This window comes from Ovis canadensis, chromosome 24 (genome assembly GCF_042477335.2).
Source record: "Ovis canadensis isolate MfBH-ARS-UI-01 breed Bighorn chromosome 24, ARS-UI_OviCan_v2, whole genome shotgun sequence".
Lineage (NCBI taxonomy): Eukaryota > Metazoa > Chordata > Mammalia > Artiodactyla > Bovidae > Ovis > Ovis canadensis.
Window position 1 is genome coordinate 35,301,324 of NC_091268.1, and position 27,082 is coordinate 35,328,405.

General features: G+C 39.7%; 1 protein-coding gene and 1 pseudogene across 8 annotated transcripts in view; one reads left to right on the top strand and one right to left on the bottom strand.

Annotated features, from left to right (window-relative positions):
* The window catches only part of LOC138429141 (transmembrane protein 180-like), a 46,856-nt gene that overhangs the window by 8,494 nt on the left and 11,280 nt on the right, over nucleotides 1-27,082 (top strand). For 3 of the 8 annotated variants that reach the window (XM_069570332.1, XM_069570333.1, XM_069570331.1), the window contains exons 2-6: nucleotides 654-828; nucleotides 2,623-3,348; nucleotides 10,676-10,830; nucleotides 14,487-14,570; nucleotides 20,078-20,200. In XM_069570332.1, the coding sequence (XP_069426433.1) occupies nucleotides 679-828; nucleotides 2,623-3,348; nucleotides 10,676-10,830; nucleotides 14,487-14,570; nucleotides 20,078-20,200 (1,238 nt within the window). In that variant the 5' untranslated portion in view covers nucleotides 654-678. Of the gene's footprint in view, nucleotides 1-604; nucleotides 829-2,622; nucleotides 3,349-10,675; nucleotides 10,831-14,486; nucleotides 14,571-20,077; nucleotides 20,201-27,082 lie in introns of those variants that run through there. The other 5 variants (XM_069570334.1, XM_069570336.1, XM_069570335.1 and 2 more) reach the window with 5 other exon arrangements.
* LOC138429733 (immortalization up-regulated protein pseudogene) lies at nucleotides 19,259-19,572 on the bottom strand (annotated as a pseudogene).

A 27,082-nucleotide genomic window follows, 5' to 3' on the forward strand; every position in this document is an offset into this window, starting at 1 on the left:
TGCAGTGATTTTGGAGCCCAAAAAATTAAAGTCTGACACTGTTTCCACTGTTTCCCCATCTATGTCCCATGAAGTGATGGAACTGGACGCCATGATCTTCATTTCTGAATGTTGAGCTTGAAGCCAACTTTTTCGCTCTCCTCTTTCACTTTCATCAAGAGGCTTTTTAGTTCCTCTTCACTTTCTGCCATAAGGGTGGTGTCATCTGCATATCTGAGGTTACTGATATTTCTCCCAGCAGTCTTGATTCCAGCTTGTGTTTCTTCCAGTCCTGCGTTTCTCATGATGTACTCTGCATATAAGTAAGGAGGATAAAAATGCCATAAACACATCTCCCTGGTCACTAGTTAAACGTGTCTAAACTCTTTGATATGTTTCACTTTTATAAGTTGGAAGAGATATTAAAATATATATTCAAGTAAAGCCACACGCTATGCAAAATAGTGTTCCTGGCAACGTCTCAAAAATTGTTGAGTAAGTGGATTAAGAAAGTAAAATGTTAAATCTGGTTGCATATTCACAGCTAGTGCTTTTGGACTTTTATTTAACTAAAGTTAACTAGTATCTGGTGGAATTTGGTCGCCCATCAGCTGAATCAGCTCTTGTACACAAGTAGTGAATGTTAACCGTTTCTTTTTTTTCTTAAACTAAAGGAAGAAGAATTCCTCTGCATGGAAAATGACATTTTTAAATATCAAATCCATTGCTTGGGCATTCTCTCTAATAACATTAGGGACTGAAATGCTCAACTCTGTCTTCAGTTTCTACTATGTAAAGCTTTTTTTACATCTGTACAAGGTTTCAGAAGTGGCTTTTTACCAAGCCCAGGTGAGATGGAGCCCTGTGGTCCTTTTACTTTAGGAAAGTTTCTCCTTCTAGTTGTGCCTCGTGATTTCCAAAAAGCTGGCTCTTCACAAGTTGAAAGAGTTATCAAGAAAAGGTTATCCATGTCCAAGATCCTCTGTTTAAGGGCAAAGAGACTTCTAAAAGATGGTCACTTATAACAGCTTTAATGCATATATATATATATATATATGCATATATATATATCTAGAAAAATAATACAAATGAACCTTTTTGGAGGCAGGAATAGAGATACAGATGTAGAGAACAGACATGTAGACACGATGGGTGTGGGGTGGGCATTGGGATGAATCGGAAGATTTAGATTGACGTATGTGTGTCTAGTCAAGGCTATGGTTTTTCCAGTGGTCATGTATGGATGTGAGAGTTGCACTGTGAAGAAAGCTGAGCGCTGAAGAATTGATGCTTTTGAACTGTGCCGTTGGAGAAGACTCTTGAGAGTCCTTTGGACTGCAAGGAGGTCCAACCAGTCCATCCTAAAGGAGATCAGTCCTGGGTGTTCATTGGAAGGACTGATGCTGAAGCTGAAACTGCAATACTTTGGCCACCTCATGCGAAGAGCTGACTCATTGGAAAATAGCCTGATGCTGGGAGGGATTGGGGGCAGGAGGAGAAGGGGACAACAGAGGATTAGATGGCTGGATGGCATCACTGACTCAATGGACATGAGTTTGGGTAAACTCTGGGAGTTGGTGATGGACAGGGAGGCCTGGTGTGCTGCAGTTCATTGGGTCGCAAAGAGTTGGACACAACTGAGCAACTGAACTGAACTGATGCGCACTGCCATGTGTAAACAGAAAACCAATGGGAACCTGCTGTATAGCACAGGGAGCTCAGCTTAGTGCTCTCTGGTGACTTAGATGGGGGGGATAGAGGTGGATAAGAGGGAGGGGATATATGTATCCGTATAGCTGATTCATTTCCTTGTACAGCAGAAACTAACACAACATTGTAAAGCAACTGTATCCCAATTATAACAAATAATGACAGCTTAAAGTTTAATGGATACATTTTTGGTTATCTGGAAAAATTCCTTATGTGGAAAAATTAGAATTATTATTAAGATATTCTGTGCTTTGAAATGACCTATATATTTACAAATTGTATTGTAACTCATTACCAATTAGGTGGTCAGAATGGATAGAGTTCAAGGTCTTAAAAACCCATATGGTTTATAATGTTACTTGTTTATTACTAACAACAACATCCTTGATTTAATAAGTGTTTTTTTCCATTTTGAGATAGCAAGTGCTAATATTTTAACCTTTCCTGATGAAATTATGTAAAACTGTGCCATGGTCTGTAAACAGGCCATCATTCTTTGCAAAGGTACGGCCATATGCCTTGTGGGGAGACAGCGGAGCATAATGATTGAAAGCACGGACTCCAGGGTCATCTGCCTTGGCTCAGGCCCTTGGTTCAGTCATTTATTAGCCGAGAAAGTTGCTTAACTTCTCTGACCCCCAGTTTCCTCATAAAGAAGGGATAAGAATAGTGCCTACTTCATAGGGTTGTTTTAAGGATTTAGTGAAATAATTCATATAAAAACTTGTTCAGTGCGTAAACACATTCTGGTTTTGGGGTAGAATTAGCTGTCATTATTATTTCAGTATGTATACTTCCTGCTGATTCTGGAAGCAGTGACTTTTTTTCCCACCTGATCAACTTTGGTCATTTCATATTAGTTAAAAATGCAAGTTACTTTCATTGGTATAAACTACACTAAAATAATCCTGTGTTTGTTTGTTTTTTTCGTAGATGATTTTAATGATCTGGAATGCTCTTAACGACCTGACGGGGTACTTTCACAACAACTCTAAGGCTGACTGCTGTTCCAGTCATCACAGTTCTGTTTTGTATGGTGCCCCTTTATATGCAGCAGCCTTCCTGCTTCCTTGGTTCCCATGGAAATACTATCATGAAGGTGACTGGCTTAGTGGGCTTCAACTGGTGGTATCATTGTGTGCTTTTGATAGCACACTTACCTTTGTTCAGCAAGCCCAGTGTGTACTGTTTGCGGAAATTTTCACTAGATACGAAAGTCGGCTTCAGCTTATTCCAGTCAACCAAGTGGCATCACTGGTAGGATCTACCAGTATCCTTTTCTGTGGCCTCCTCTCTGATAACCTGGAAATTTTGCTCAGTTTTCAGGTCATCGCTGTTATTGTTGCCATTTTGGCTACTGCCAGCCTTTATACTGGCATGTGCCACGTAAGTCACTTAGAACCTAAAAGAAGCCCCGAGGAAAACCATCTCTCAGAAATTGTACAGGATCTCCCCTGGACCTCCGTCGTCTCATTGGTGAGACAAATCTTGACGCAGAAAAACTTTCGCCTTTTTCTGATAGTGAATTTCTTCCAAGTCTTCCATTTAACCTTCTTCAGTAACTTCATGATGATATTCGTTGATAACCTCATTCCCATGGATGTTCTTCCTTCTTCCATAAGGAGCATCATGTATGGGGCAGGCTTTATCTGCCCACAGGTAAGTGATGGTTCTTCATGTATCTTCCTACAAGGATTAAAGATATAACTCTTAACTAGGCTAGGGCCTTCCCTGGTGGCTCAGTGGTAAAGAATCCGCCTGCCATTTCAGGAGATGCAGATTGAATGCTTGGGTCAGGAAGATCCCCTGGAGGAGGAAATGGCAATTTTCAAGTCCAGTACTTTTGCCCAGGAAATCCCATGGACAGAGGAGCCTGGCGGGCTACAGTCCATGGGATCACAAAAGAGTCGGACATGACCTAGCAACTAAACAAGAACTTACCTGGCTGAGAATTAAAAACCTGATTGTATCAGTAATGAAAAAATGATTCAGAATTATTAAGAGGCCCAAAGATTCAGATTCCCTACATTAGACAAGATTCAGTAGGAATATGATGGAAACAAGAGATGAAAAGAAGAAAAGGAGGAGAACCCAATAAAAGCTGAGTTCTAGGATATTTTTACTATTTTAGTTTTTGAATTTTGTCCTCTTGAGCTTCCTCATTTAAACCTCTGCAGAGCTATGGAAGAAAATGCATGGCTTCCTGTGAGCATGTCATTTTGCTTTATCCTGATATTTAAGATTCCTGTGACTGTTAGAAGGAAGAAGAGTTATTTGATCATGGATTCCTGAAGCCAGGTTTCAAAAGCACTTGGCTAAAAAACTAAGTCCTAGAATTCCAGAGTGTTAGTAAAATTCCATGGCCATGACCATTATTGTGGAGGGTGTGTCCTCCTTCAAAAAATTTACCAGCCTGTTGTTTTTCACACGATTTGGAGAACTCATGAATAAAATTGCTTCCCTTAACCTAAATCTATCCTCCAAAAATATGACTTGACCTAGCCTATGATATGGATTTTTCCTGTTTTCTCAATTAAAATATGTAATCTATACTCTTCAGGGAGTAAGTTGAGTAACTTAGATGAGATTTTGCTGCTGCTGCTGCTGCTAAGTCGCTTCAGTCGTGTCCGACTCTGTGCGACCCCAGATGGCAGCTCACCAGGCTCCCCCATCCCTGGGATTCTCCAGGCAAGAACACTGGAGTGGGTTGCCATTTCCTTCTCCAATGCATGAAAGTGAAAAGTGAAAGTGAAGTCGCTCAGTCGTGTCCGACTCCTAGCGACCCCATGGACTGCAGCCCACCAGGCTCCTCCATCCATGGGATTTTCCAGGCAAGAGTACTAGAGTAGGGTGCCATTGCCTTTACTATTTACTAACTTTTACAAAGATTTAAGCCCTGTGGAATAGAAATGGTTCTGAAATGTTCTAAGTGTTGCCACACTTTCTTAAGCAAAGTATATGGGATAGAATTTACCTTTCTGCCATTAGCTCAAGGCCTTTATCATAGTTTGGTTACTGTATATACCATAATATTGAGAACTCACATTTTTTGCGTGTTTACTGTGTGCCATGGACTATGCCAAGTACATCGTATATATCATCTCGTGTAATCCTAACTACCATTATCTTGTGTAAGGTTGACGACTACCTTCGAGAGAAAGACCTTCCAAATGAAAAAAGAGAGGCTCAGAGGCCTTTAAAGGTGTGCACTTGAAGATTCTGTCATGGTCTGTTTAGCAGAGGTTACCAAATAGAGTATCAGTTTTGGTTTATCGATATAGTCCCAGGTACTGTGTGTACATGATAAAATGATACTCTCCCTTAATGGCAGTTTGAGAGTTTTCAAGCTGTTTGTTGCTGTGTTCAATGACCCAGAATGGGGAGCTGCTTGAATTCTTGTCTCTATGTGTTATTGTCAGATTCTAGGCTATATATACATTCTCACTTTTAATCATGTACTTGCCTATAGTATCTCCTCTTCTCCAGGCAAAAACAAGTTTGTTAAACTCTTACCTAAGTGTTTTTTTTTTTTTTTTAAGAGTAGATAGGTATTTGGAGCCTTCCCAGGTGTCACAGTGGTAAAGAATCTGCCTGCCAATTCAGGAGACACAAGAGACATGGGTTAGATCCCTGAGAAGAAGATCCCCTGGATAAGGAAATGGCACCCCACTCCACTATTCTTGCCTGGAGAATCCCATGGACAGAGGAGCCTGGCGAGCTACAGCCATAGGGTCACAAAAATCAGGACTGAGCGACTGAGCACACACACATGGGTATTTTTAAGCAGCTTTGTTGAGACGTAACTCACATACCATACTTATTAATTCACCCATTTAAAGTATACAATTCAGTGGGTTTTAGTATATTCACAGACATGTACAGCCATTACCACAGTCAGTATTACCTTTTAAAAAATATTTAAACTTTTTGGTTGTGCTGTGCAACCTGCAGGGATTTCAGTTCCCTAACCAGAGACTGGACCCAGATCACAGCAGTGAAAGCCTGAAATCCTAACCACTAGGGCACCACGGAAACCCCATGACAGTCAATTTTAGCACATTTCATTTCTTAGAAAATAAATATGTATGAGTTGAAATAAGGTAGTTTTTTTGGTTATTGTTTTTCTGAGGTATGATCGACTCTCAGTAAATTACATGTATTTAAACTGTATGACTTGGTACATTTTGATCTATGTCTGCACCATGAAGCTATCACCACAATCAAAGTAGTAGACATACCCATTGCTCTCCAAATTGTCTTTGTGCCTCTTTGTAATCCGTCCCTGTAATTCTATCTATTTTCTAGATTTTTATATACATGGAATAATACGTACTATTTTTTGGTCTGGATTCTTCTGTCACATTGTTGTAGTATCAGCATTTCACTCCTTTTTATTGCTGAATAATATTCCATTGTATGGATATACAACAGTTTGTTTACCTATTCACTTTTTGATGGGCATTTGGGTTGTTTCCAGTTTTTGGCTATTATAAACAAAGCTGCTATGAACATTCATGTCTTTGTATGGACGTATTCTTTTCTTTCTCTTGGGTAAACCCCTTGAAGTAGAATGGTTGGACTGCATGGTAGGTATATGTTTACTGAAGGCACTGATAACCTGTTTTCCAAAGTGGTTGTACTATTTTACATTCCTCCCAATAATGTAAAGTTTTCCAATTGTTCTACGTTCTCATCAGTACTATATCAGGCTGTTTAGTTTTAGCCATGTTAGTAGGTGTGAAGCAGCAGTATGTTACTGTGGTTTTGATTTGCATTTTCTGATGACTGCTAATGATGTTGAGTATCTTTTAATGTGCTTACTTGCCATGCATATATCTTTTTGATAGATTATTTGTTCAAATTTTTAAAAATTGAATTGTATAATGTTGAATTGTAAGAGTACTTTATATATTCGATATATTATGTAGTCTCAGTAAAAGCGCTTTTTTAGATGTATGTTCAGCAATATTTTCTTCCAGTCTCTCTTGGCTACTAAATTTCAAGAGAAGTATAGCCAAAAGATTTCAATGATTCTTTTTCTCAAACCTTCATACTAACATATGTGTTTCTGTTGATCTCAATAAAAAATCATTATAAAATGGAAATCCAAAATTCCTTCAAATTTTATTCTTGATTTCTCAGAAAGTGACACCTATAAATTATTGGGGGCAAAAAAGACAGCTATTTGGAATTTGCTGTTATTTTTTTGACTAGGTCACTTTAACACACTGCCTGTTGGTTCTGGTAATGAAGGCTAGGCGCTGCATTTTCATTTTCTCAGAGTGTCTTCCCCATAGCTTGCTTTTAAGGAGTTGAATAAATGAAAGGAAAGAAGAATGAGCAAGTGTTCTTTCTCTGCAATAACTGTTTTAATAGGCTTGTGACTCTTCCACATCCTACTCACCTCCAAGAGGCAGAATAGTAAATGGGTTAGGAGCATGGAGACTGCCAGGGAGAAGTCTGCCTCCCCTCTTATTAGCTGTGTGACCCTGGCTGAGTTATTGAGGCTTTCTGTGTTTCAGTTTCCTTCTCTGTAAAAATGGAAATAAAAATGGTGCCTAAAGATTACAATGAGAATTAAATGAATTGACTTTGTAAGGAATGCAAAGTTCTTAAACAGTTCCTGGCACAAAATAAACACTCTAGAAATGTTAACTTTTATTATTAAGTCTCAGTACAGCAAATATTTATTAAATGTTCACTGTAAACACAGCACTGCCTTTATCTTTGTTTTGACTTAAGCTTCTTTGGCATCTGTTTGCCAACACTTCTGCTGGGACATGTTATTCATGAGCTTCTACTTAATAAACACATGAATGGAGAGCCAAAATCCTCAGTCTGTGGAAGGCTGTATTTTAGTACAAGCAAAAGTAGTCTCTTTTTTTGTTGCTATATTACCCATCATTGGTTCATATATTTTTACACTGGACAGAATTATAACAGCTACCAATTATTAAGTACTTTGTATGATGAGAGGGACAGAGACAGAGAGGGAGTGCTAGAGGGAGGAAATGCTTCCTAGGTAAAGTAAGCTGGTAAAATTGCAGAGCTGGAATTTCAACCCAGTGTCGACTTTAAGAAAAATGCACAATATGAGAGTTGCGAGTTAAGTTTTATTTGGGGCAATATGAGGACTGCTGCCTAGGAGACAACAACTCAGGCAGCTCTCTGAGAAACTGTTCCAAAGAGGTAGTTCAGTTCAGTTCAGTTCAGTCGCTCAGTCGTGTCCGACTGTTTGCGACCCCATGAATCGCAGCACGCCAGGCCTCCCTGTCCATCACCAACTCCCGGAGTTCACTCAGACTCACGTCCATTAAGTCCGTGATGCCATCCAGCCATCTTATCCTGGGTCATCCCCTTCTCCTCCTGCCCCCAATCCCTCCCAGCATCAGAGTCTTTTCCAATGAGTCAACTCTTCGCATGAGGTGGCCAAAGTACTGGAGCTTCAGCTTCAGCATCATTCCTTCCAAAGAAATCCCAGGGCTGATCTCCTTCAGAATGGATTGGTTGTATCTCCTTGCAGTCCAAGGGACTCTGAAGAGTCTTCTCCAACACCACAGTTCAAAAGCATCAATTCTTCGGCGCTCAGCCTTCTTCACAGTCCAACTCTCACATCCATACATGACCACTGGGAAAACCATAGCCTTGACTAGACAGACCTTAGTCGGCAAAGTAATGTCTCTGCTTTTGAATATACTATCTAGGTTGGTCGTAACTTTTCTTCCAAGGAGTAAGCGTCTTTTAATTTCATGGCTGCAGTCACCATCTGCAGTGATTTTGGGGCCCAAAAATTAAAGTCTGACACTGTTTCTAGTGTTTCCCCATCTATGTCCCATGAAGTGATGGGACCGGATGCCATGATCTTCGTTTTCTGAATGTTGAGCTTGAAGCCAACTTTTTCGCTCTCCTCTTTCACTTTCATCAAGAGGCTTTTTAGCTCCTCTTCACTTTCTGCCATGAGGGCGGTGTCATCTGCATATCTGAGGTTATTGATATTTCTCCCAGCAATCTTGATTCCAGCTTGGGTTTCTTCCAGTCCAGGGTTTCTAATGATGTACTGTGCATATAAGTTAGATAAGCAGGGTGACAGAACCAGTCTGTTGTTCCATGTCCAGTTCTAACTGTTGCTTCCTGACCTGCATACAGATTTCTCAAGAGGCAGGTTAGGTGGTCTGGTATTCCCATCTCTTTCAGAATTTTCCACAGTTTATTGTGATCCACACAGTCAAAGGCTTTGGCATAGTCAATAAAGCAGAAATAGATGTTTTTCTGGAACTCTCTTGCTTTTTCCCTGCTCCAGCGGATGTTGGCAATTTGATCTCTGGTTCCTCTGCCTTTTCTAAAACGAGCTTGAACATTAGGGAGTTCATGGTTCATGTATTGCTGAAGCCTGGCTTGGAGAATTTTGAGCATTACTTTACTAGCATGTGAGTAGAGGACAGTATATATGTGATTTTGGTAAAGGGGGAGTACATGCAATCAAGCATGCTTATTTTTTAGAAAGTTTCTGCTGGTCACGAAAAACAGTCGTTACCATGAAGGATTTTAGTGCTTTTCTAGGTATGAGGAGATATAAGAATTTGACTCATAAAATCAGCTCCTGAGAATGTCTGAGTACTGAAGACTTGTCCTGCCAGTTTCCTGGGAGCACAGAGTACCTCATTTCTGCTCTCCACTCTAAACTTTTCGGGGGCAGTGGGTGTGGTGTCGGAGGTCAGCAGCTTCAGAGAACCTGATTTAATCCTTTTAGAGGCAGATGGCAGCACCCATGGCAAGGGCCCGTTTGTGGTTGACACTAGGGAATCTGGTTTCAAAATCTTGCACTTTCCACTTTGTCGCATGTTTCCTAGAGTATTACTCTCATATCTTGTGTAGTATTTTATGGGTTGGAGATTGAGAACAAGAAGCTTCATTTCAAAATGTGGAACTGTGTAAATTTACAGTATTATTATTATACATAGGAATATAAGGGGACTTGGTCTGTCTTACATACTTTATCTTATAGAAGTCTGAGAATTGGCATGGATCCTCTCAATCACCGTTTTACTATCCAGAAAAAAAGCGCTCTTGTTTCTTGAAAGTAGAGAAGTAAAACCAAAAAATCAGTCAGAGCGGAAAACCCTTATGTTTGTTAAAGAATATTGTTATTATACTTACATCATTAAAAATTCTCTTCTAATTGTATGTACATTTAGTTAGTGAAAATGATTCAGGGCTAAACAATGTGCTTTTTTATTGAAAACAAAGCGTATCTTCTAATCTTTGTAAATGTACATATGTATATTTAGCACTAACTTTTCGGTCTAGAACAATGAACTTTTTCATTGCTAGCAAGAAATGCAGGAAAAAATGTGATTGAACTCTCAACATGAATCTATTAGAAAGATGAAAATATATGAGATTAGACAGGAAACACAAACAAAAGAAATCAATACAATCGTAAACTATTATTAATTTCTGGTGCTTGATTTTAGGATTAAAAAAAGTACATTTCAGATATATCTGGAATTCTTACTAAGAAGAATATAGTAAAATGTTTATTTTACTATTCACTACTGTGTACAAGATGAATTCTGGGCTTTAATCCCAAATTTTAAAATCTGAATATATTTTAGATTTGAGTTGGCCTTTTCACATTACAATAAAGCAAGGGTCATTGTTTCATTGATAGTTCTTTTATAGTTGGTTTTAGTTAAACCTCCTCTTGTTAGTATGAAAATAAAAATGTATGAAACTACTTCCCACTTTGTCCATTTTATAGGAAATAATAGCTGCTTTTTTGCAGTATATTAGTCAACTTTTATGGGTATAAATGGATAATAACACTTCTAACCATGATAGGTAGTATTAGTTGTATGTTTCAACTGATATTATGATTCAGAAGCAAATTTATTTTTTGCTGAGAATGTTTGTTTTGTTGTCAGGAAGAGTAAACCTATTTCACTGGATTCCATCTTAATGTTATGCCCATCTGTTTCCATTTCAGTGCCTTGTGCTTTTCAGCCAGTCCTGGCTGAGGAAGTTTGGTTACTATAAAATTATCTTATTTTCATTCTACCTAGAAGGAACAGCCTCCATTGTCATGTTGCTTCTTGGACAGCAGTACTATTACTTTTTGGCTCTGTATCTCACTGTTATCATGTAAGTAAATGCCAGTGTCAATCCCCAAATTACCATAGATCTTGCCATTTCCTTTTAAGCAGTGAAACATCTTTGATCTGAAATGTATTTAGTATTCATTTCTAGGTGGTCATTATACTTTTCTGTCTTCTTATTTTGGCGGTGATTTTTTTTTTAATGTGGAGTCTTTTTTTTTTTCTTTTTTAACCAAATATAGTCTTTGTTGAATTTGTTACAATATTGCTTCTGTTTTATGTTTTGGGTTTTTTGGCCAGGAAGTATATGGGAATCTTAGCTCCCTGATCAGGGATTGAACGCACACCGCCTGCACTGGAAGGTGAAGACAACCACTGCACCACCAGGGAAGCCCACCATTCTGTCTTCATTTTTGCAGAGATTTCTAATGCCAAGTTTTGTAGTAAAGTTAAATTCCTCTTTCTGACCTATAAAGTGCATCATTTAGTAAATCCTGCTGCCAAATAAAGATCTTATCCCCAAAAGATGTTCCTTGCCATCTTGGGAAATGGCTCTGCCATCTATCTAGTTGCCCAGGTTGGAGATGAGAAGTTGTCTTTGCCATCCCTTTCTTGTCTCCTACATCTAATAAGCTACCAGTTATTAGTAGTTTTAGCTCCTTAATATGTCCTGAACCCATCTCTTCTCTGTGCCCATTGTCATTCTTTTAGCTCAGGTGTTCGTCATCTCGTACCTGGATTTCCATATAACCTCCTACATGGTCCCCTTGCCCCTAGTCCCCAGTTGCTTCTAGAAGAGCGTGTCATTCCTTTGCTCAGCAATCTTTTAAGTGGCTTCTCTCTGCTTTTTGGATATAGTGCAAAATGATGATATATGAGGTCCTTTGTTATACTGGCCCTGTTTACCTCGCTGTCTTCATTTCTTGTTACTCCTCCACTTACAACGAACTCCTGCCCTAGAGAAACACTTTGCAGTGCCAGGTTCAAACACCTCCATGCCTAACATGCAGCATTCTATGCCTGAAAAGCTTTCACCATTCTTACCTGGCTCTCTCCTACTGTTCCTTTAGGCTGCAGCTCAAGGATGTGGTTTCTGGAAAGCCTTCCGCAATTTCCTCACCTGGATTAGGTGTCCCTCCTGCTGCTGCTACTGCTGCTGCTGCTAAGTCACTTCAGTCGTGTCCGACTCTGTGTGACCCCATAGACAGCAGCCCACCAGGCTCCCCCTCCCTGGGATTCTCCAGGCAAGAACACTGGAGTGGGTTGCCATTTCCTTCTCCAATACATGAAAGTGAAAAGTGAGAGTGAAGTCACTCAGTCATGTCCGACCCTCAGTGACCCCATGGACTGCAGCCTTCCAGGCTCCTCCATCCCTGGGATTTTCCAGGCAGGAGTACTGGAGTGGGGAGGTGTCCCTCCTACATGACCCCAATGCCCCATGCTTATCTCTGCTGTAGCATTGATCCTTCTGTCTGTGACTGTCTTTGGCCCCCACTGGACTGAGCTGTATTATGAATAAAGTCTAGTTTCTTATTACTGTGGTCCCATCATCTACTACAGTTCCTACAAATAGTTGGCCCTTAGAAAATGTGTTTTGGGTGAACAAATGAATAAATCTAAGTCCAGGTCCCTGTTGGAACAATTTGAAAAATTTTCCATGAAGACTTAACTGCATTTTGAGTAAATCAGAAGCAGCAAATATAGTAATTAACTCAAAGTATTGATCTCTGTTGGAGAAGGAAATGGCAACCCACTCCAGTGTTCTTGCCTGGAGAATCCCAGGGAGGGGGAGCCTGGTGGGCTGCTGTCTATGGGGTCACACAGAGTCGGACACGACTGAAGCGACTTAGCAGCAGCAGCAGCAGCAGCATTGATCTCTGTAAAACCTGAAGGTTTAGAACCCCATATAGATAACTATTCTGTAAATCTACAGTGGTAGCTTTGGTTATGTCATATTTAAAAGACATTTTTATAGTGATTTTTAGAATGAAAATTTTTGTTTGCTTTTTCTTTTTTTTTAAACTTAAACCATTCCCCCATTTTCTTTCTTCTATCATAATTAAAATGTTTTATGTCCCTTAGTAGTTCTTAATTTTCCTCTTGGTACCAAAGGATTTCTGTATTGGGTGTGATGTTGAACTAGAAGACTTTCTAAATGTTTTTCCAGTTAAAATACATTGGAACTTATGTACATATATATTTACATTTATTCATTTTTTCTGGCGTTGTGCTGAGTCTTCATTGCTTCGCAGGCTTTTCTCTAGTTCCCGCAGGCGGGGGCTACTCTTACCTGCCGTACGTGGGCTTCTCCTTGCGGTGGTTTCTCTTGTTGCAGGGCACAGGCTCTAGGGAGCTCAGGCTTCAGTAGTTGCAGTATGAGGACTCATTCGTTGTGGCTCCCGGGCTCTAGAGTACAGGTTCAATAGCTGTGGTGCGCAGGTTTGGCCGCTCTGTGTGGCATGTGGGATCTTCCCAGACCAGGGATTGAACCCGAGTCTCCTCAATTGGCAGGAGGATTCTTTACCACTGAGCCACCAGGGAAGCCCTGGATTTATGTTGTTAAACACTGCCGCCGCTGCTGCTGCTGCTAAGTCACTTCAGTCATGTCCGACTCTGTGCAACCCCATAGACGGCAGAGCACCGGGCTCCCCCATCCCTGGGATTCTCCAGGCAAGAACACTGGAGTGGGTTTCCATTTCCTTCTCCAATGCATGAAAGTGAAAAGTGAAAGGGAAGTCGCTCGGTCGTATATACAATATTTTAGTTAGCTCATTCTTTTTTTGCATGGGACAAGGATTGTGCAAAATAAATAAAAGAGGATAGTATACCTTTCCTTGAAGGTGAAGGTGAAGTCGCTTAGTCGTGTCTGACTCTTTGCGACCCCGTGGCTGTAGCCTACCAGGCTTCTCCGTCCATGGGATTCTCCAGGCAAGAATACTGGAGTGGGTTACCATTTTCTTCTCCAGGGAATCTTCCCGACCCAGGGATCGAACCCGTGTCTCCCGCGTTGAAGGCAGACGCTTTAACCTCTGAGCCACCAGGGAAACCCAAAGCTTATGATAAACGATTAGCAAACCTAAGCAGTAGATTTTAAAGTTAAACTGAGAAAAAGTCTAAAATATCTCCTGTACTTGACTTCTGTTACCAAAGATAATTTTTTAAATTATATATTAATGTGAATGTGAGAAAGTGGATTCTCACTTTTTGTTTTATTGTACAGTTTACAAAATATTTATTCTGTTTAAAATATAAACCAAAACTCCATGTCAGTATTACCATGCTCATGAAGCTAAAGTTCATATTTATTAAGGCAGTGATCAACTATAGGGAAAAAAAGGGGGGAAAGGAGGGGAAAAAGGAAAAATAAGGAGAAAAGAAATGAATTTCCATGGCATGTTTTGTTCTTTAGAACCTATCCATAATTTAAGCAGATTTAATGAATGGGTAGTCAACTGAGAATGAGTAAAAAGCATAGTAAATTTTTCAAAGTATATTTATTTTATTTTTAAAAGAGAATTATATAGTCATAGATACATTCTGGGAGGATAGAAGTGTGTGCCTAATATATTTTTATTTTTATAGCATATTATTTCATTTTTCCTTTTCTGCAAACCAAATGTCAACTTTGTCGTCTGATTTTTAAACAAATTTGTGTCTCCTAGTTATAGAATTTTCATATGTGTATTTTAAAATTGTTTCTAGGGTGATTGTGCAAGCTTCTTTTTGCTTATTTAACTTGCCACTGGCTGACATGGTCGATGCAGACTTACTGAAGTTCAATCGGCAGTAAGTATATTTTTCAAATATTAGCTATATAGATATCACATGGAGGGAGAACATATTAGTATCTCCGTATCTCAGTTATATTGCCACTACAAATCACGTAACTGAGAGATGGTCATAAGAAGCAGCACTGGAAATCAGAGAGCAGAACATAATAAGACATTCATAATTGTTCACCCTGGGCAACTTTCCCCTGCTTTTGAAAAGACATGATAATTTTTCATCCCAAAGCTTCATACAGCTGGTGCTACAACAAAGTTAAATCTCAGAAACCAAAGTGAAATCTCAAACAGCTTTACTTTATAATATAGTAAGTCCCCTGCGTACAAACCTTCAAGTTGTGAACTTTCAAACATGTGCAAGTATTCCATCAACTTCAGGGTAAGTGAAATTTCAGCTTGCCCTCCTATTGCTGACAATCCTTCAGCTCTGTCTTGTCTCATCTCTTCTCCCTCCTCCAGTTAGTAACTCTTCTTGCCTATTCACCCAATGCCAGCTATTGTACTGTAAGGTAATGTACTGTAAGATTAAAAATGCTTTCTTTATGTTTTGTGTTTGTTTTTTGTGTATTATTTATGTGAAAGGTATTATAAACTATTATAGTACAGTATTATATAACCAACTCTGTTAGTTGGGTACCTAGGCTAACTTTGTTGGACTTATGGATGCATTCTTGGAACACAGTTCATTCATATCTAGGGGACTTACTGTACTGCACTGGATGATCAGGCAAAGTGACCTTTACTCTGTAGCATCACAAGAATTGAAATTGAAAATCAAGGTCTATCTTACCTTTTTTTCACTTGAAAAAGTGTAAGCTGATGATGAAAGGTTTTGTTCTTCGGTATGGTTATTATAAACACTTTAGATCAGCCATAAAATTCACTTGATTGACACATATTTTCTGATATGTGCTCCATTTTATGGATTAGAGAGGAATGTATTAAGACCAGCACAGTCTTTATTAGCTTTGTAGAAACTGCATGGCCTTTTTTTTCTGTTCAGTTCAGTTCAGTTGCCCAGTCGTGTCTGACTCTCTGCGACCCCATGAACTGCAGCACGCCAGGCCTCCTTGTCCATCACCAGCTCCCAGAGTTTACCCAAACTCATGTCCATCAAGTCGGTGATGCCATCCAACCATCTCATCCTCTGTTGTCCCCTTCTCCTCCTGCCTTCAATCTTTCCCAACATCCGGGTCTTTTCAAATGAGTCAGCTCTTCGCATCAGGTGGCCCAAATATTGGAGTTTCAGCTTCAACATCAGTCCTTCCAATGAACACCCAGGACTGATTTCCTTAGGATGGACTGGTTGGATCTCTTTGCAGCCCAAGGGACTCTCAAGAGTCTTCTCCAACACCACAGTTCAAAAGCATCAATTCTTCAGTGCTCAGCTTTCTTTATAGTCCAACTCTCACATCCATACATGACTGCTGGAAAAACCATAGCTTTGACTAGATGGACCTTTGTTGACAAAGTAATGTCTCTTAATGTAACTTAAATTGAAGGAAGCTTTGCCAACCCAACTTGGTGATTTCTTCCATGTTTCAGAGTTTGTTGCTAAGTCATATGTGGAGTGATGAGCAGGAAGGTGAGCTACTTATGTTTCAGAACTATGTCCCTGATGCCTAGAAAGCTGACAGACTTTAATCAGTTTTTTAAAAAAATAATTTAATAGGAAGAAATGTCAGTAAACATCTTTTAACACTCAAATTCTTTTTGAATGAAACTGGGTACTAATGAATAAAATGCCTCAAACAGTTGGAAAGGGAAGGGCACCAATATTTACCAAATGCCAGTGTGTACAAGCACTGTATGGCTTTTGCTCATTCAAGTCTCATATCAGCTGTATGTGGTGGATGTTATTGACTCCAAAAATACTTACTGATTGCCTCCTGTATGTCAGGCTCTGTGGTCAATGCTAGGGATACAATACAGCAGGTTTTGTAGTAGCAAATCCCTTCTAAAAATATACTCTCCTATGCATATGCTGGATGCTTCTGACTTAATGGCTATTCTTGAAGGGACATACGCTTTTCTGCTCCCATAAGTTGTTTCCTTACCAAAAGTCAGTACTTTTTGTTTCAAATTGGTCAATGTCAGATGCAATTGTTATTATAATTCCATTTGTGCTGTGCTAAGTCGCTTCAGTCGTGTCCAAATCTTTGCGACTCTAGGGACTGTAGCCCGCCAGGCTTCTCTGTCCATGGAATGTTCCAGGTAAGAATACTGGAGTGGGTTGCCATTTCCTCCTCCAGGGGACCTTCCCAACCCAGGGATTGAACCCGGGTCTCTTGTGTCTCCTGCACTGGCAGTCAGGTTCTTTATCACTAGCTCCACCTGGAAAGCCCCATAATTACATGTAGTTACCAGAGATCAAATTGGAAACATCTGCTGGATTATCGAAAAAGCAAGAGAGTTCCAGAAAAACATCTATTTCTGCTTTATTGACTATGCCAAAGCCTTTGACTGTGTGGATCACAATAAACTGGAAAATGCTGAAAGAGATGGGAATACCAGACCACCTGACCTGCCTCTTGAGAAATCTATATGCAAGTCAGGAAGCAACAGTTAGAACTGGACATGGAACAACAGACTGGTTCCAAATAGGAAAAGGACTACGTCAAGGCTGTATATTGTCACCCTGCTTATTTAACTTCTATGCAGAGTACATCATGAGAAACACTGGGCTGGAAGAAGCATAAGCTGGAATCAAGATTGCCGGGAGAAATATCAATAACTTCAGATATGCAGATGACACCATCCTTTTGGCAGAAAGTGAAGAGGAACTCAAAAGCCTCTTGATGAAAGTGAAAGTGGAGAGTGAAAAAGTTGGCTTAAAGCTCAACATTCAGAAAACGAAGATCATGGCATATGGTCCCATCACTTCATGGCAAATAGATAGGGAAACAGTGGAAACAGTGTCAGACTTTATTTTTTTGGGCTCCAAAACCACTGCAGATGGTGACTGCAGCCATGAAATTAACAGATGCTTACTCCTTGGAAGAAAAGTTATGACAAACCTAGAGAGCATATTGAAAAACAGAGACATTACTTTGCCAACAAAAGTCTGTCTAGTCAAGGCTATGGTTTTCCCAGTGGTCATGTATGGATGTGAGAGTTGGACTGTGAAGAAAGCTGAGCGCCAAAGAATTGATGCTTTTGAACTGTGGTGTTGGAGAAGACTCTTGAGAGTCCCTTGGACTGCAAGGAGATACAACCAGTCCATTCTAAAGGAGATCAGTGCTTGGTGTTCTTTGGAAGGAATGATGCTAAAGCTGAAACTCCAGTACTTTGGCCACCTCATGGGAAGAGTTGACTCATTGGAAAAGACTCTGATGCTGGGAGGGATTGGGGGCAGAAGGAGAAGGGGACGACCCAGAATGAGATGGCTGGATGGCATCACGGACTCGATGGACGTGAGTCTGAGTGAACTCTGGGAGATGGTGATGGACAGGGAGGCCTGGCATGCTGCGATTCATGGGGTCGCAAAGAGTCGGACACAACTGAGCAATTGAACTGAACTGAACACTTATATTTTATAAACTTAGGAAATATATGTATGAAATTAGACATTTCTATGAAAACTAAGTTGAATGCTTTAGAAAGACTTGATAAAGTTTAAAAAAAATTACAATCGAACCTGATGTCTTGAGACCTTTAAATGTTTAAGGAAATAGAAAAATCTAAAACTATTCTGTATTCAGAATGCCTTGTAAACAACTTTAGGTTCTCTCTATAATTGATGGTAGAAACCATAGATCCTGTTGTATGAATAGTGTATGTGCCAGAAAGATAGCACAGCACTTTCATCAGTGGACCTGTATTCAAGAAAAAAAAAGATAAGTGAATGAATATAGTTAAGTTGAAATAGAATGGTCAATGTCTCATCTTCTGAAAATGACTTTTTTTTGCTTTAGTCAACTGTTGTCCTGATCATGTCAGATAAGAACTTAATCAGAGAGCCGAAGCAGATATAACCTTTGCCCTTGTGACTTTGATGGTCTAGTGGAGGATACTGATAGCAAGTTATCTTCTTATATTATCATGAAATCATAATTATCCTCATTTTTACAAAACTAAAACTCTTGAGGAGTTAACTTTCCCAGGGTAATGTAAGCACGATTGAAGAACTAGGGATGAAACTCAAGGTCTTACGGTCAGATCCATCTTCTTCCAATTCTCTGGCCTCATCTTTTCTCTTTCCTTTTCTCTTTTTCTTCCCTTTCTTCACCTCCCCATTTTCTTCTCTTCTTCCTTAGTTGCAAGTTTTCCATCATTGGTTGAAATATGGACAAAATTTCAGTTTATTCAGGCAATGCCCTTGATTTATTTTATATGATGTAACTTAATTATCAGAAAATGATATGGCAGGATTCTCACTGAGAATGTATTAAAGTAATCCTTTATAAAATTTGAGGAGGAAGACTTAGGTGTGAATCCCAGTTCTATTAGTTGCTAGCTGCATATCTGTGGAGAAGCTAGTCTGTCCTCCAGCCCTACAACAGAAGTGATGATACCTTCCTTACAAGATTGTTGTGGGGCTTATGTGAAATAATACATGTTGTTGCTGGAGGTATTGTGGGTTCAGTTGCAGACCAGTGCAATAAAGCAAATATGGCACTAAGGCAAGTGAGAAATTTTTCTTTTTTCTTTTTTGGCGAGCAAAGGTTTAATGAGCCCCGCCCAGAGCCATCAGTGGGAAGCCTTCTTCTTCCCTTCCTCCTCCTTCTTCTCCTTTTTCTCCTTGGGCTTCTTGACCTTGCCTGAGGCGCTCCTGTGTGGCTCCGAGCCAGGCTTCGCCTCATCTTCCGAATCACTGGAGCTGCTGCTGGAATCTGAGGCGCTCCCTTGGCCGTGACCATGGCCGTGGTGATGCTTAAGGTTATCAGCTGACCGGCTCTGAACTTTGGTGGGGCTGTGCTTGGGGTCTCCCACCTTGCCTGCCCCTTGGGGCTTCTTGGAGGTGGACTCCACGGCTGCCGACAGGTCGAACTCCATGGTAGTGAGAGGTGACAAATTTCTTGTTTTTCCAATGCATATAAAGGTTATGTTTATACTATACGGTAGTTTTTAAAATATGCAATAGCATTGTGTCTAAAAATGTACATACCTTAATTTAAAAATTGTTTCTTGCTAAAAAATGAAATGTCCAAACTACAATAGTAACATCAGAGATCATTGATTACAGATCACTGTAACACACAGAATAATAATGATAACGTTCGATACATGGCAAGAATTACCAAAATGTGACTCAGAGGCAGAAAGTGAGAAAATTCTGTTGGAAAAACAGACTTGTTCAATGCAGGTTTATGACAACTGTGCATTATCAGATGATGGTCAGCATTTTATAGATTGTTTCTATTATTGTCTATTTAGGCTCAAGGAGGACTTAATAGTCAGACAGGTCCTTGATACTTGGATACATATACATAGTATATACACACTCACATATATACATACGTGTAGTTTGTGTGTGATGTAGACTTCTGCTACTTTTTTCTGTTCCAGGTCACCCCTTTCCTCCATGGTCTTTGGCATCAATGCTTTATTTACCAAACCTGCTCAGTCTTTAGCTCCCATGGTGATACTCTCAAGGCTAAACCAGTTTGGATATGGAAACCCAAACAAAAGGTAGAGTTAAAAAACACTTTGGAAGAATGTGATAGAAATATGAATGCAAACTCAACCTTTTACATTGATGACTGGGTGATATCTCAGACTTTGGACAGTATAAGTCATTAACTTACAGGTTGTGAGTAAATTATAATAGAAAATATTAATGTCAAACAAACTTCAGTAGGGATACCTTTGAAGTGAAGTAAAGTGAAAGCTGCTCTCCAGGCCAGAATACTGGAGTGGGTAGCCTTTCCCTTCTCCAGGGATCTTCCCAACCCAGGGATTGAACCCAGGTTTCCCGCACTGCGGGCAGATTCTTTACCAGCTGAGCCACAAGGGAAGCCCAGAATACTGGAGTGGGTAGCCTATCCCTTCTCCAGTGGATTTTCCTGACCCAGGAATCAAAACAGGGTCTCCTGTATTGCAGGCGGATTCTTTACCAACTGAACTATCAGGGACGCCTTTAAGGGTATTCTTTAAATTATGTATGCTACAAATGTCTACATAATTCACCCTAAACTACATATGGATTGCTTTTCTATGTCATTCACTCATTTATCATTTCATTCCACAAATGTTTCTGAGGGCCTGCTGTTATCTGCCAGGTTCAAAGGTGCTGGGGATACAAGATAAATAAGGAGTCTCCATGGAGCCCCACAGCTTGCAAAACACTAAGGCCCCACCAGTCTTTGGTGATAATGGGACACTGTGGCAATGCAGGGAAGAGGTTCCTACCTACTCCTGTCTGCCTAAAGTCAGGGAGCCCTTTGCAAAAGAGAGGTTTCTTGAGCTGAATTTTGGAGGTTGGGTGTATTTTCTCTTCTGAACCCAGAGGAATGTCATTCCAGGCAGAGAAAACAGCGTGGCAAGTGTCTGGAAGGATGAGAGAACGCTCATGAAGGCCTTCATGTATTCAGTTGACAAACATGGTCCAGAGCCTGCCACATCCTAGGCTCCGTGATAAGGCAGTGAACAGCAGGGAACAAAACAACAGAAGCCTCTGCCCTCCCAGAGCTTATGTTCTAGCGTGAGGAAGGCAGACAAGAAATTAGCTAAGTAAAATACATAGTGTGTTAGTTGGTGAGAAGTCCTCTGGCGAAAAATAAAACAAGAAGAACAGGAAGGCTTGGGAAAAGCTGCATTTTTACATAAGGTGATGGAGAAGTCTCATTGCCAAGTAGGTGGCATTTGAATAAAGACCTGAAGGAAGGTGGGAGGGGAGCAGGGTGCTCTCCGGTAGGAGTGTTCCTGGCAGAAAGAACAGTCAGTGCAGAAGCGCTGAAGTGCAGCAGGCCTGGTACTCAGTCTGATGAGGAGGCTCCCTGTGTGGCTGGAGCAGAGGGAGCAGGTAGAGACCAAATCCGCTGGTCCTTGCAGCCCTTCTTTATTGCTCTGGTTTCACTACGAGGTAAATGGTGATGGTGAGGTAGTGGAGGATATATTCATTTGTTTATCTGACATTTTTTAGAGCAGTTTTTTAAAAAGGATTCTTTATTATTATTGGGCTTCCCTGATGGCTCAGAGAGTAAAGCGTCTGCCCACAATGCGGGAGACCCGGGTTCGATCCCTGGGTCGGGAAAATCCCCTGGAGAAGGAAATGCCAACCCACTCCAGTATTCTTGTCTGGAGAATCCCATGGATGGAGGAGCCTGAAAGGCTACAGTCCATGGGGTCATAAAGAGTCAGTCATGACTGAGCGACCTCACTTTTCACTTTGATTATTATTATTGGCTGCGCTGGGCCTTCTTTGCTTTTGTTTGGTCTTTCTCTAGTTGCAGTGAGCATGGGCTACTATTCCTTGTAGTACACTTGTAGGCTTCTTATTGTGGTGGCTTCTCCGGTTGTGGAGCACAGGCTCTAGGCTGCTCCGGCTTCCGCTGTTGCCAAATGTGGGCTCTAGGGCTCATCAGCTCCAGTCGTTATGGCTCACAGGCTCTAGAGCATTGGTTTAGCAGTTGTGGAGTACAGGCTTAGTTGCTCTTTGGCATGTGGAATCTTCCCAGACCAGGAATCGAATCCGAGTCCCTTGCATTGGCAGGCAGATTCTTATCCTCTGCACCACCACGGAAGTCCTAGAGCAGTTTTAGGGTCACAACAACATTAGGCAGAAAGTACACAGAGCTCCTATAAATTCTCTGCCCTCCCACACAAACAGCTTCCTCCACTATCAGCATCCCCAGCCGGAGTGGTACATAATCCACGAGCCTACATCCTTATCACCAAGGTCCATAGTTTACATTCGAGTTTGTGCTTGGTGTTACATACTCTACGGATTTTGACAAATAACTCATATAATAATGACCTATGGACAATGACATGTATCCACCATTACACTATTATACAGAATAGTTTTACTGCCCTAAAAATCCTGTGTTCTGTATATCCATCCCTCCTTCCCCTCAACACTGACAGCTACTGATCTTTTTTACTGTCTCCATAGTTTTGCCTTTTCCAGAATGTCATACAGTTGGGATCATACTTTTCATATTGGATTCTTTCACTTAGTAGTACACATTTAAGATCCCTCCATTTCTTTTCATGGTTTGATAGCTGATCGAACTTGGGTCTCCTGTATTGCAGGCAGATTTTTTACTACCCAAGCCACCAGGGAAGCCCTAATTTCTATTTAGCACTGAATAAATATCCCACTGTGTAGATGTACCCTGCTGCTGCTGCTGCTAAGTCACTTTAGTTGTGTCCGACTGTGTGTGACCCCATAGACGGCAGCCCACCAGGCTCCCCCTCCCTGGGATTCTCCAGGCAAGAACACTGGAGTGGGTTGCCATTTCCTTCTCCAATGCAGGAAAGTGTATCCTAGCTTGTTTATTCATTCACCTACTGAAAGACATCTTGGTTGTTCCCAGATTTGGGCAATTAGGAAGAAAGCAGCTATAAACATCGTGTGCAGGCTTTTGTGTGGACATAAGTTTTCAACTCCTTTGGGTAAAGACCAAGGAACACAATTGCTAGATAATATTATAAATGTATGTTTCATTTTCTAAGAAACTGCCCATCTGTTTTCCAAAGTGACTATACCATTTTAATTTCTCACTGGCAAAGAAATGGGAGTTCTTGTTTCTCCACATCCTTATCAACATATGGTATTGACAGTGTTCTGCATTTTGGTCATCCCAATAGGTGCAGTTCACTAATGACATATTATTTAGAACATCTTTTCACATAGTTATTTGCCAACTGTATGTCTTTGGTGAGGTATCTATTCAGATCTCTTGCCCATATTTAAATCCGGTTGTTAGTTTTCTTATTGCTGAATTTTAAGATCTCTTTGTACGTTTTGGATATCAATCCTTTGTTTTATATGTCTTCTGCAAATATTTTCTCCCATGCATGACTTGTCTTCCCATTCTCTTGACAGTGTCTTTGGCAGAACAGAAGTTTTTAATTTTAATGAAATCCACCCTATCAATGACTCTTTCATGTACTGTGCCTTTCATGATGTATCTAAAAAGTCATTGCCACCTAGATTTTCTATTCTTCTAGGAATTTATAGTTTTGCATTTTACGTTTAGCCCTGCGATCCATTCTGAGATAATTTTTGTAAAAGGTAAAAGATCTATATCTAGGTTAATTTTTGGCATGTGTATGTCTAATATCATTTGTTGAACCTGTTCCTCATTTTATTTGCTCCTTTGTCAAAGATCAGTTGATTGTATTTATGTGGGACTATTTCTGGGCTCTCCATTCTCCTCCACTGATCTGACTGTCTACTCTTCTGTCAATATCACAGTGTATATTTTCTCTTCCAGTTTTACTGAAATATAATTGACCTACAGCACTGAATAAGTTTAAGGTATAAAGCCTGATTTGTCTTGCATACAACAGGAAATGACTGTCACAAGTTTCATGAATATCCATCATCTCATATATTGATAGATATAACACAGTATCTTATTACTGTAGATTTATAGTAAGTCATGATGTCAAATAATACCAATCCATTGACTTTATTCCTTTTCAGTATTGCATTGGCTATTTTTCACCTTTCTCATATAAAACTTATGATCAGTTTGTTGATATCCACAAAATAACCTTCTGGAATTTTGTTACAGCTTGTGTTGAACCTATAGATCAAGTTAGGAAGAACTAACATTTTGACAGTACTGAGTTTTCCTATCCATGAACATGGAATATCTCTGTTTATTTAGTTTATCTTTGATTTCTTTCATATTTTGTTAGGCTTATATCTAAGTATTTTATTTTGGGGGGTGCTAATGTAAATGGTATAATACTTTTAGTTTTAAGTTCCATTGCTGATATGAAAGTGAAAAGTGAAAATGTTAGCCACTCAGTAGAATCTGACTCTTTGTGACCCCATGAACTGCAGTCCACCAGGATCCTCTGTCCATGGAATTCTCCAGGCAAGAATACTGGAGTGGGTTGCCATTTTCTTCTCCAGGGAATCTTCCCAATTGAGGGTTTGAACCCAGGTCTCCTGCATTGCAGGCACATTCTTTACCCTCTGAACCACCAGGGAAGCAGGGAAGCAATTGATTTTTGTATGTTAACCTTTTAACCTACAACCTTGCTATAAATGCTTGTTAGTTTCAGAGGTTGCTTTTTTGTTTTTAGTTGTTGGTTCTTTTGGATTTTCTGCAGACAGGAATTGATTTTTTAAAGTTTTCCTTATACCCCTCGTATCTTTATTATAAACACTTTAAAATATACAAAAAGGTTGAAAAAGTTGTACAGTGAAAACATATACTCACCACCTAAATTCAACTGTATCTTACTATATTGATTTTGGCATATATAGATAAAAGTATCCATCCTTCTACCTATATATATCAGGTCATTTTGTCTTTCTTCAGAACTTTTAAAAATTTTATTTATTTTTTAATTGAAGGATAATTGCTTCACAGAATTTTGTTTTCTGTCAAACCTAAACATGAATCAGCCATAGGTATACATATATCCCCTCCCTTTTGAACTTACTCCCTATCTCCCTCCACTGTTGTTTTTCTTCATAACTTTTTATTATGAAAAATTTAAAACACAAATTGAAAGAAAAATATTGAGAAAACCCAGGCACCCACTCCTTAGATTCAATAGTTTTGAACTGTGCCCTATCGGCTTTATCTGTGTTTATGTGCATATAATATGTATTTCTGGAGAAAGGCATGGCAACCCACTCCAGTATTCTTGCCTGGGGAATCCAATAGACAGAGAAGGCTGGCAGGGTATAGACCATAGGGTTGCATAGAGTCAGACACAACTAAAGCGATATAGCATGTATATATGCATAACATGTATTTGGTTAAGTTGCAAATGGAGTAGCATGTCATATATCTTATAGCTTATGTACATCTTACAGTTTAGCTTACATGTCCTAAAAATAAAAGCATCTTGCTTGAAGAGTTTTGAGCACCATAATGACCTGATTGAACTTATCTTTTAGTAGCATCCTTCTGGCTGCTGTGAGAAATAGGATGAATAAGAGGAGTAAGACATGGGAAACCTGCAGTTTAATAACACATGATATATTATTTTGCTTGATAGCAGCTGGAGGGAGATGAGACTGGAAAGGTCAGGGGCTGATGCTGCATTTAAATTTTCTCAGTCATATTCATCAGCGTGTCCCAAATGTGATGACTTTTAAACTTTTGTTATGTGTACTATGTACTATTATTTATTTAACATCTTTCTTTAAATTTATTTTAAATCATAAACTTAAAAATCATAAGCAAAAGTATATATGATATACATGTAAAACTGAATCATTTTGCTATATACCTGAAACTAACACAACGTTGTAAGTCAACTATACTTGAATAAAAATTAAATTACTTAAAAAATATACATGGAATCATTTATTTGGTGGGTTTCACTTTCCTAACAAATTTAGGTACTTAAAATAAAAAGAACTATTGTGTATCATCTGAAAATTATCACATGTACTACCAGGAGTACAGATACTATACTTTGGGAAAGACTACTGTAGGTAAAGGAAGTCACTGAAGATTTTTAAACCCGGGCAAGACATAATCTGAATTTTGTTTTAAAGTATTCTATAAAGGACTGGAGGGGGGAAGGAATTAAACCTCAGTTACTGGTCACCTACTATAGAAAAAGTGCTCAGGATACAAAGATAAATAGGTTGCTGCCACTAAGGAGCCTGCAGTCTGGTAAAGGTGATAGATTAGGAGGACAGGCAGTTTCAGAACGGAGTGGTAGGTGCCATAATTAGAAGTACATGCAACGTATAACAGTGGCTAAAATGTGGGTGCGATAGGCACTGCTTCAGAAACCAAGTCCGGGAAGGCTGTACACAGGAAAAGATGCTTCAGTCATTTCAGAGGAGACAGTGATACTATAATGAAGACGTTAATACTATAAATGAAGACTGGAAGTAACCAGGGAAGAGAATGAATATTGCAAAGCATGGAAATGTGAAATGATGGGGCATTCATTCAACAAATATTTACTGAACCTACCTGGATACCAGCTCCTGTGCTGAGCCCAAAGAACAAAGAGATGAGATGCTGACCCTTCTCTGAGTAAGCTCACAGTTAATGATAGTGAAAATCATAATGCTATGTGTTAGGTGTTATCAGTATAAGTAAGTGTGCGATGCTGTGGAAGAACACACTATCTGAGCACATAGTTCAGACTGGGTAGCAAGGAAACGATCTCAGATGAACTGTGAAAATGTAGCAGGAGTCTGTGCAAGTACAGAGAGACCATGTGACATGCTAGGAGGAATTGCACATGGTTTAGCAGTTTGAGAAGTATGGATTTGCTCCTTAAAGGAATGAACTATTATTGTTGTTAAACCAAGGGGTAATAATGTTATACTTGCCTTTGAATACATCACCCTGGAGATGTGGAGAATGGTTTGAAGTGAGGTTAGCCAAATCCTAGAGAAAGAATAATTTGAAG